Source organism: Alligator sinensis, unplaced genomic scaffold, assembly GCF_000455745.1.
Source record: "Alligator sinensis unplaced genomic scaffold, ASM45574v1 scaffold103_2, whole genome shotgun sequence".
NCBI lineage: Eukaryota > Metazoa > Chordata > Crocodylia > Alligatoridae > Alligator > Alligator sinensis.
The window spans coordinates 918,275-929,814 of record NW_005842166.1 but is presented as its reverse complement, the minus strand read 5'-3'; the positions used below and the strand labels follow the sequence as shown (position 1 = coordinate 929,814).

At 44.5% G+C, this 11,540-nt stretch overlaps 1 protein-coding gene across 1 annotated transcript in view; it reads right to left on the bottom strand.

Annotated features, from left to right (window-relative positions):
* Positions 1–5,026: 5,026 nt before the first annotated feature.
* RAB11B (RAB11B, member RAS oncogene family) overlaps positions 5,027–11,540 on the bottom strand; it is a 21,729-nt gene continuing 15,215 nt past the window's right edge. The window contains exons 4-5 of the mRNA XM_025206616.1: positions 9,570–9,650; positions 5,027–6,848 (exon numbers count right to left, since the gene is read on the bottom strand). Coding sequence (XP_025062401.1) covers positions 6,703–6,848; positions 9,570–9,650 — 227 coding nt within the window. The 3' untranslated portion in view covers positions 5,027–6,702. The remainder of the gene's footprint in view (positions 6,849–9,569; positions 9,651–11,540) is intronic.

The following is an 11,540-nucleotide window of genomic DNA, read 5'->3' as shown; positions in this document are numbered from 1 at the left end:
TAGGACTAATGCATTTTGTGGCAGCTCGAAGCGTGCTCAAGTCATTCAAAGAGAAGGTATCTGGTATTTAGCACCACTAGCATATGGCTGAATAAGAAAGGACACAATAATGACAGGGTCCAAAGATTCAGCTGAAAGAGCAGTAGCTGTAACAATGAGAACAACATGATGGGATTTTTGGAACAGTGGAAAAAGTCCATCTATGGAAACTGCCAACTTTGATATTAAGGAATACAGATGCCACTGCCTACTAGCAGCTCTGTGCTTCGAACTCGGCATCACCAAGACCCTTGTCCCTCCTACCCGTCACACCACTGGCAGAAGCCTGTGCTCATATTTCTCAATAGGGCTGAGGCATCAAAATTGGGATTCATTTGCTTTTGGAACTGGCAAGATCTCAGTCCCTTTGTACTGCTGGGTTTAGAACAGAATTGAGACGCACACAATTTGGTTTGGCAATCTTTATATCCACAATACATAATTAACCATGCACAAAAATCAAATGATGCATATATTTACAAAATGAATTGCACTTAACTGAACACAAGAACCATAAGTCAAATGTAGATGAAAAGAACCTCTCTTAGTTGCATAAAGGTCCTGTGCTATAGCCCATAAATCCCAATAGACAACACTACAAATTGAGACGCACACAATTTGGTTTGGCAATCTTTATATCCACAATACATAATTAACCATGCACAAAAATCAAATGATGCATATATTTACAAAATGAATTGCACTTAACTGAACACAAGAACCATAAGTCAAATGTAGATGAAAAGAACCTCTCTTCTTAGTTGCATAAAGGTCCAGTGCTGTAGCCCATAAATCCCAATAGATAACACTACAGAAGATTTTCTGGTGCATTTTGAAATAAATACAAACTACTGTAATTAACTGCAATGATGCAGCCCTGGAGATGGTTTTTCTGGAAACGTCCCACTGCTCACCATTCTGAGCTACAGAATACTAGGTAATAGTCCTGCTGTGGTCTTCTTCAGAAGCCAAGGGTCTAAGTTAAGCCCAGAAGCATAGTCTCAGCTAAGGATAATTTTAACCTTCACTTTCAGTTGCCTGATTTTGCCTTTTTAAAATGGAGAGCCCTCCAATTTTAATAATTTTTTTTTTTAAATGATTTTACTTGAGTAGAGTGGAAAGGCCTCAGTAGTTGCTATATACATATTAGCAGGTCTGTCTTTCTCATGAGATCAACATGTATGTCAGATAACTTGCTTTTATGCCTGCCACTGCAACATTTGGTACTCACATTCTAGCACAGAAAACGAATCTAAATCAGTGCTTCTCAACCTCTTTATCAAGGAGAAAGAGGTGCCTCAAGGATAAACTCTAGGCGCGTCTCAGAAAATGCCATCTTTTAGTGCTCACTCGTTTCTTGACTACAGGAAAATAAAGCAATCCTTCTATAGCAAAGAACTTGGAAATATCACAGATGATCAGAATGTTTTTGACACTGTGGATTCCTACTTTAAATCTTATGAATCATATTTGTGCACTCAACAGTGCTAACATCGTGTGGCACCCTTGAAAGGATCTTCTGGCCCCCCTGGGAGCCATGGCACCCTTGCTGAGAATCACTGGTCTAAATCCTCTGGAAAAAAAATTAAGAAGTTTTGAAAAACTGGATCAGTTACATGTGGCTTTTTTTGGTGAGTGTTCATTTCAAATAGCAAAAGCACACACACATCCACAAAAATAAGCCTAATAACCCCAGCTGAAGGACAAGCTGTTCTGTCAGTGCTAAAGAAATACCTCAAGCCATGGCTTTTCTCTTCACACTTCAATTTATAAAAATGACCAACTACACAAGGACCAACTAAATCAGAGATGCATTGCATCAGTTTTTATAAGCAAAGAGCTTCATCATCTGTAGGCCAGAACGACCCAGCTGTGGTTCAACATGGGCCAGGTGGCTTTGGCAGCAGATCAGCAGGCTGGGGAAGGAGAGCAGGCTGCAGATCAGCAGCCTGTGCCCCCTCCAGAGCCATGCAGCTGGGAGCTGTGCCCATGCCACTGCTTCTTCCCAGAGCCCCACTCCGATTGTGGTGTGGGTAGTTTCTACCCAAAAAGGAGCTGTGCTGGGGCTGGGGAGCTGGAAGCTGCTTCTACTTCTGTGTCCTTCCCTGTCCCCAAATGTTCAGCCCAGCCCCAATGCAGCTCCCCCCTTCCTGGAAGTGGTGCTTGCCCCACTGCCTGGGCCAAAGACCAAGTGGGGACAGGAAGAAGCAGCAGTTTCCAGCTCCCTGGCCCCAGCACAGGCCCTTGCTGCTCAGCCCTAGCACAGGCACAGCAAAGGCAAAGTCTTGTGGCTCCACAGGTCAGATCTGGTTTGCAATCCACAAGTTGCCACCCCCTGAAGTAAGCCCTCTGCTTATGAAAGCTTGTGCCATACCTCCATGAGCTAAGAGTTAGTCTATGAGGTGCAAACTTATGCTGCCTTCTGCCTGACTTCAGACTAGCAGGACTAACTACCTCTCTAAATGCACAAGGCCTCTTCCTCACCAGTAGGAGGAAGGGGTATTCATGCTCAAAAGGCATTAAGTACAGTCTACTCCTTCTCCCTAGCAGCAGGGCTGTCAGGCTGGCAAGACTGTCCCCAAGCACCACATAAAGGTATTAGACAGCTACGAGACATTATCACTTCAGAGGTGAAGTCCGTCAAGACAGGCTGTGAGCTCTTGCCTTTCACTTAACCGAATCATGCCTGCAGTCAGCCAGTATGTCCCCTCTGTGACAGAAAAAGCAGGATTTAGAAGTGAGGAGGCCAGGTCCAAATGACCAATTCGAGACATTATCACTTCAGAGGTGAAGTCCGTCAAGACAGGCTGTGAGCTCTTGCCTTTCACTTAACCGAATCATGCCTGCAGTCAGCCAGTATGTCCCCTCTGTGACAGAAAAAGCAGGATTTAGAAGTGAGGAGGCCGGGTCCAAATGACCAATTTAATCAGATATTCCCCCCCCACCCCGGATTGCTATGCTTAGCAAGAAATACTCAGGGTTTACCAGTTTTAAGTTCCCTCCCCCTTCCCAAGAAGCTTAGAGATATTAACTAGTCACTGGATTAGCAGGAGAGGCTCATCATAACCATTGGAGCGCAGAAATAATTTAAACACTCCCTACTCACTTCAGAGCCCATGATTGGATCACCCGCACTAAATGAAGTCTATTTTAATAGTTTTAAATTTTAAAACTAAAGCTACTCTTAGTATTTGGGTGAAGTGCAGCCTTTTGCAAGATTTCCTTTAGCTTCCACAGTACCTAGTTTCTCTCTGTAAAGGAGCTGCCACTTCTCTGGTCCAGATTTTGCTCAGGGACAGAAAACACTCATCCCACTTGGAAGTGATTTAGGGCACAGCTGGACCCTTTTTTATTTTAATTTGCACTTACACATTTGGAATATGAAACCAATGAAGTTACACTAGGGAGCAATCTGATTCCAGAATTATGAAGCAGCTAAATTGAGCTTTTTTTACGGCAAGGAAGCATAACAAAAAGCCTGGCCTAGCACCCAGTTTATTTGGATGTTGATAACAGCTGAAACAACAGAACGTTTCCTTTATTCCCTGTGCTTGGACCGCCTCTGTACGAATTCCAACAGCAAGTACCTGCAGCTTTTTCTGCTCATGCTAGTCATAATTTTAGAAGAATGTGGGACACTCATAATGTGACATTAGGGTACTTTGAGTCAAAGGAAACCTGGTAAGAAGTTTTATTATTTCTGTATGAGGAGACAACCAGCCAAAAACAGATTTAAAAAACCAAGTTACATGCCCCTTCTTTGCTGCTAATGGCCTTTAACATAGCTTAAGCAAAATCATCTCATCCCCACCAGAACAGAAGAGTTCAATGCTCTGCTGCCTTTGCAGACAATTACAGCAACATCTGGGAAATAGGCCATGCCTACGCTCTATTAAAGTAATGACCAATGCAGATGAATACAACCATGTGTAGAGCATAGGCTGGAGTGCAGCTATAAAGCCAAGAGGTAAATCCTTTGACATCCATTCGCTCAAGAACCATTATGACAAACATCAACGGATCTGCAGCAGAAGGGCAAGGGACAGATCTTTGCCTTTACACTACGGACTAGTTTTCAGCAGCAGTTCCCCCAGGAGAGGCAGATAAGGGACGTGACCAGAGGGTCCCAGCTAGACAAATGGTAAGATCCTTTTACTATGGCTTTGAGCCAACTCTTCAAGTCCCACATAAAATTCAGGAGTATGAAAGTTTCCCCTTCATAAACTAAGAATTAAGTCATGCAGCCACCTTCTCAACTCTTTGAAAAAATACAAACTAGAAAAATCCTGGCCAGATGACAGTGGAGAAGAAGAAGGGACAGGGAAAGTCACCTTTAGAAATAAAGGGTTTTGCAGTGTGAGCATTATATTAGTAACTTATCCCAAGGTTAAGACTGCCTTTTCCTCACACATACCACAGTTAAGTCAGGAACTGGTCTCCAATTCTTTGAGCAGAGAGTTTCACTGAAAGAACTGTTTAAACACAGCAAGGAGCTCAGCTCCCAAAGGGGCTACCTGCTCTTGGAAGTAAGATAATTTAAGCCTCTAAGAATTTCTCTCTATGTAGTCCATTATAAGATCATCTCAAATAGTGACCACAAATCACAGGCTGGTTAGGGCCACACCACAAGGGGAAAGTCCCAGTTCAAATTTGCTAGCAATATTATTCTCCCCAAGATATTGGTGTTGAGTGCTGAAAGTGCTTCCAGTGTCAAGTTGGCAGGGACTGCACCCCATGATATGAAGGAGGGATAAAATGCCTTCACTACTGAATGGGGATTGTGCATCCGCTGCTCAGAACAAATGCTTATTAGCCAAGGTTTGTGCAGTAGAAAAGAGAAGGAAATTTTAAATGGAGTAGTAAAGTTATGAAGTTCTAAGACTACATGAACCCTCAAGCTTTAACCTCTGGCCTTCTACATGCACTACACAAGAAAAAAAAAAAAATGTCCTATCAAATGCATTTAATAAAGAAAAGCCACCGGGAGTTAACCGCCCTTAAATTTTATTACATAACCACACACAAACAGTCAAAACTGGAATGTCAACTTTCCCCCTCATAAGCACAATTTACAGTTTTAATTTCACTTTGCATCATAAAATCAACTCACTGACATGCAAGATAATGTCTGTCAAGTGAGGCATGGTCTCAGAATTTGGAAGCCATACAGAACAAAAGTTTGCTGCAAACCGCTTGAATTATCTTTCAGAAACCAGATGGTGCTCCCAACTCTCCCACTGGATAATTTCACCTGGTTTCTCTGTCAATACAACACTCAGGGTTTACTGCAAGGTAGCAATAGTACAAGGGCTAGTGACTAATGCAAAAGTCAGAGAGGATTTTCTGAAGCTAGCAAGAGACTGACTACTACCCAAACTTGTGATAAAAGACTTCCCATTCAGCAAAACAGAAGGTATTATAGTTGTTAGCCCTGCTGATGACAGATATCTGCTACATCAGGTAAGAGTACAATCATTTGAAGATTACAGCTTGCAGCTCAGGAAACAGAGTAAGAGGGAAGTAACAGGTTTGGGTATATTACATATAATCTTACACATTTTAGTTAGAGGTCAAGAAAAAAGGATTATGCACAAAGGTAATGATGAAAGATAACAAAAAGAAAAATGAAAGATGCTACAGATCTGCATAAGTCTTACAAAATGTATAAAGTATTTGTTTCTCTACAATGACCAAAACCTTACAAGTGCAGGTATATATACACATGACATGAAAATATTGCTTCACTCACTCAAATGGGTTAAGGAGAGACCTAGAGAAAAAGCAGCATGCAAAAAAAAAAAGTTCTGGGACTAGAGAGGATTTCTCCTTTGGACACTAGCCTACAGTACAAAATGAACCTAGATCTACAAGTTGCAAAAAGGTTTTAAAATCAATATGCTGGCATTTACTGTACATTAATGTTAATTGTTTAACAAAGCCAAGAATAAATATTAAGCCACTTCATACAGCCTGCACATAGCTGCATAGGCATCCATGGTGGCAGAGAATGCAATGCAGACATACTAGATTGTTCCCAAACAAAACAAAATTAAGACTAGAGAAAGATTTCCCAGGCAGGAAGCAGTAAACTACACAGCCAGACTAACTGCATTTGGGGGATTTATAAGTAATGTTACTCTCAACAGCTTTCTTGTGTGTGCGCAGCTACTAATAACCTCACTGTGATACTTCATCAGGACAGAAAACAGAATGTTTGGTAGAACAGTTACCTTCTTAATTTCTCCCCAATGATTAAAGGGAACATATGGGACTGAAAAACCTGACTATCAGAGAAAACTAAGTGTAGTTATTTCTTCAACTGTTATAATCAAACCCCCACTCATCCTCCCCCACAAAAAAAAAAAAAATATACATTTAAGGGGAGTTTCATGGGGTGATATCCAGCAGCAGATGTTCCACCACAAACATGTCCATCAGATCAGTGCCTACATTTCAAGCCCAGAAGTCATCACATTCAAAGGGAATTTTAGGGATAAGGGAATGTTAGCCCTACAATTGAAGCTCTAGGATGAAAGGAGGAGTTTGGAGACAGGATGTGAAAAAGGAACAGAGGGAGTCACTGAATCACAGGAGATAGGAAGTGCACATAAGTTCCTAACTGAAACACAGACAAAGAAAGGGGCACAAATCATCTAGAGAAGGTCACAGATTCTGACAGCACTGGAGTTTGTTGGATTTCTGTCCATCGGTGGTTGGTGGGACGCTGATATCAACCACGTTGTTGCCAGGAGATTCATCATGAGCAGATCGATCTGCAATTTGCTTCTGCGAAACAATGCGGTAGATTTCTGTAACCAAGAACAGACTTGTTATAGCCTAGACAGACAGTTCCTCCAGCAAGATGTATGCAAGGACTATAAAATACTGCCAGGGGAGATGGTAGAATTCACTGCTGAGGGGAGCTGAACGTAAAATCGGGGAACTACTACAAGCAATCTAGTTCCCCGAACCCTGGTGCTTACCCACCAAAAGTTCCATTACAACCAGAGAAAGCACTTATCTTTATGATAAAAGTTTACATTGTGATTAGGAGCACACACACAAAAAGTCTCTTCTAAGCCCAAACACACTTTCTGGTTCTCATCCCACGATATATGGTGCAGGACAAAAACACGCATTGACAGCTCAAAACCATTTTATTTATTTATTTATTTATTAGCTTGCTTATTAGCAGGGATCCAGGCTTTCCGTTTCCCGTGGAAAAACAGAGTGAACCACAGATTTTACCTTTTACTGAACGCAAACACGGATTTCTCGTTTTTACCAGAGAAACCCACAGATTTTGCAGAGTTCTGTGCAGTGGCAGAGCTCCAGGCTGCAGGGAGCTGGGATGAAGGCGGTTCATATGCACGTACATGGCCTCAGGCAGCCTGAGAGCAGCTCCAGCAAGTAAGTGGGAAGGGAGAGGGGAATTGAGGCCCCTGCAGGGAGGGAAGGTGCTTGGGGCCACAATGTGCGGCTGGAGGGCCACAGCAGGGAGCAGGATGGGGCCATGGGTGGCTTGTCCAGGAGAAGGGGTTGGGGAGGGCCGGCTCCCTGCTGCCATGCGCACTCCTGAGGGGCAGGGGTACCTGCACCCCCAGATCTGTATTGGGGGGGCAGGCACAGGCTGCAGGCTTAGGCTCCCACCCCGCTTCCCTCCCCTGGGGCCTCCACAGCCCAGCGGACATGACCTGGTGCGGCAGGGAACAGTGGAGCTGTGAGCTCCATGCTGCCCTGGTGATGTGCCTCCTGCGCGCAGGGCTGCCATGAGGGCAGCAGCGCGGGACTGCACCTCTCAAAGCAGTGGTGCACACAGGAGGTGCATCGCCAGGACAACACAGAGCTCGCAGTGGCAAGGAGATCCCCGTGCAACTTCACTGTTCCCTGCCGTGCTGGGTTGCACTCACTGGGCTGCAGAGGCCCCAGGGAAGAGAAGCAGGGCAGAAGCCTGTAGCCTGCACCTGCCCAGTGTACAGATCTGGGGGGCAAGGGTCCACTCTGTCGCTTGGGAGTGCGCACAGTGACAAGGAGCTGCCCCCCTCCCTTTCGCTGCCCAAGCCCACAGGAGGCAGCAGCAGGGAACGGGAGCAGAGGCCTGCGGACCTGGATTCACAGCCCTGGCAGCTGGGGGCCCCCCCTCCAGCAGGGTTGGGGGAGCAGGGGGGGGGGTTATTAAAGAATCTGCAATTTTTTTAAATCAGTGAAAACTAGGTTCCCTGTTTATTAGATAATCATATTCTTCTGTCCTGTAATAAAAAAGCCATGGAACTAAAACTTTAAAAGCGACTTATTCTGTTCTTTAAGCCAACTCTTTTTCTCCAATGTTCTGCTTGATACAAAGGATATGGTTGATTTTACTACAAAATCTTTAGTGAACTATAAGGCATAAAGATTAATTCAAAGATCACTTTATACCTAATGGAACACAACCCTGCCTTAACAACGAATGCAAAACCCACAACCTTCACTAGTACTACAATATACACTGCTCACAACAAAACCACCAGAATCCACAGACCCCATGCATCTATCCCAAACTGCAGCATCTCAAATGCACCAAATGCCTTCATGGAAATTATATGGGTGAAACTAGACAAAACTACTGTATTTACTCGAACAGAAGATTACCCTGGTAAGACACCCTCCCTCAATAGTTAGATTCTATATATGGGAAATTTACAAATTTGTTGCATCTTTCCAGGTATAGAATCTAATTATTGGATGTTTGCCTTGAGTTTGTTCCCCTCCCACTGCTACAGCAGAGAAAATAGATTTGGAGATCAGGTAGCCCCATTGTTCTCTGCTTCCCCCACCCCAACTTTTTCCCTTAGCAGCCCCTACCACCTCTCCTTATGGTCAGATTCTGCTCTCCCTGACCACAAAGTGAGGAGCAAATTTGAAAACAATAACTTTGAAATCAAAGATAGCTGTAGCAATCTGCATATCAACTAAGCATGACTATAAAATCCATGGCCCATTGGCCAAACATGCATTATTATTATTATTATTATTAATTCTGTGTCTCAGGCCAAATTAGCCAAATCAGTTCTGAATTCCATTGACTGACAAGAGCTCAGTCATTCAGGTCTGTGTGGTGCTACCATCAGCAAGTATCCTACCTCCCAAACTCAGTCTTGGGTTTCAGATGCTCCTAAATCCATGGCAGGCATCTTATGTGCAAGCCCCAAGCGTGGAAGTCTTGGAGTTCAGATGCAATACAAATTATGCATGATATTAGTCCAAAGCCAAAGGCTCCTGATTTACTGCATAATTCACTGGGCAATTTATGAAGCCAAACCTTTCCACGTCACTTTGGCATGACAAATGAGCCTGAGAGTAGAAGACTTGATACATACTATACCATTAGTCCCAATGCTGCAAGTCAAATGCATGAATTAAGGATGAGAAACAAAACTGCCTTTTATAAGCTGGATTCCTTTTAGTGACATGCTTCACATTAGCTTCCCCCCACCTTACAAAACTCTCTAGTGTGCCATACTTCCAAAAATCCAAAGGTGAAGTCATACCTGTAAGAATGTTCTTGAAGGCTTCTTCTACATTTGTTGAATCCAGGGCAGAAGTTTCAATAAAAGATAAGTTATTTTTTTCTGCAACAAAGAACAAGTAAATTAGACACTTAGGCATAGTAACTGAAAGCGTTGCCCTCAAAACAAGGTTTTTGTTTTAAAAACTGCCAGGGCCCTAAGTCTCGTCTTCTTTGTAAAGTTGGGAGGAGTCAAAAATATTCTTTCAAATGGCTACAGCAGCCCCTTTTATTTTATTAGAAGCACTATTAGCAGCAACAGGAGTTGCTGCCTCCATGATCACTGTCCCCACCTCCCTGGCCCAAGCATTTCCCCCTGCTTGGCAAAAGGGCCTTCAATAGAGTCCTACCCCTCTGCAAAGTATTATTTCTCAAAAACTTCCAACAGCAGCATGAAACTACCGTTGTTTTGTGGTTACCAGCAACACAGATGTGCCTCTGAGGAAAAACACAGGACTGATCATGTAGACCGATAGTTCTGTAGGATTCATGACTAGGAAAATGCAAGACCTGTATGATTGCACCTCCAAATAACAATAAATTTCCAGAGACAGAATACACTGGAAGGTACAGGAAACTAAAATAAAGCGGAGGGTCTTCCCAACCAGATTGTGTACCACCATTGCCATGAGCGTTTAAACACAGGAAAGAAGATTTACAGCATTACCTGCCAAACCAAGACTGAACTTGTTTCAAGAGCTTACAATGCAGAGCCTGCAGATGGCGGGGGGGGACAAACGGACGGACAACAATTTTCAGTTCCTGTATCACAAGTGACACAGGCTGTCTGTGTGTGTGGGGCATGTGGCAGACTGCAGCAGCACATAGGCCAGGGAGCAGAAAGAAGGGCAACAGATCAGGCAGGGGAAGGGGATCAAAGTGGCACTCAGTGGGCGTGTCCACACCTGCAGCAGCTTGAATAGAAGTGGTGCAAATTTGACCCAGGGCTTTTTGCCTCAGTGCACATGCTCAGACATGCACAATTTGCTCCACAATGAAGTGCCACTTGGGGCAAAATAACCCTGCCTGGCTCCTCCCAGATCTGCAGCCAGGAGGAGCTGGAGCCCAAGGCCAGCACCTGTGCTGTCCCTAGCAGTGTAAGAAGCTGCCTTGTCCTGGCTCCATCAGTACAAAAAGCTGCCCTGGCAAGTAGCTCAGGGCTACTTGCTCTCAGGAGTTTGAGGCCCAGCCTATTGGTACCTGGGGACACTACCCCTTGTGCCAGCTGGACTGGCTAAGCAGCCCTGAGAGTTCCCTGCACCCTTTACCCACTGCAGCAGTCCAGCAGTGGGGGTTGCTGCCTGGCTGTGACCTACTGCACACCTGCCAGACGCGGATGGGGACTGCACAGCCAGTAGAGGCATTTGCCCCTCTGGGCCAGCTGCCAGTGGGCTGCGTCTGCAGAGTTGGCCTCTGTGCGGCACTGTGCTATGGGTGCCCCCTGTCCGGCCATCTGGGCAGCTATCGCCTGGAAGATGTTCCAAGTGTGGTGGCCTGCTTTGAACTGTCAAAGTTTCTGGCCCCTTTGTGCCCGGGGGGCCGGCCACAGCCAGATGATTCCAAAGTTCCAGCTGTGAGCAGGCAGGGTCCTGCCGCTGGCCTCCCTAGCAGGAATTCTGGTGTTCCCTATTGGAAAAATGAAAAATCCCCGATTAAAAAAAAATCCCAAAGTCACTCTGTAAAATACCCACAATCCATGTTCCTCCACAAGTAAAAAAAAAAAAAGACCAGTATAAAGAGAGAGAGAGAGAGAGAGACAGCAATCAGTTGGACAATGTTTTATTATTTATATATCAACAGTTTAAAAGTAATTTGAAAGCCTACCAGTGTCTCCATCATAAAATGAACTCTAAATACATTTTTCATGAATACATGAAAATATATTTTGCTGCCCTCCCACAAGGGCTATGCCCGCCCACCCCCACAAGGCCCACATGCCCCACCTCAGCCCCCG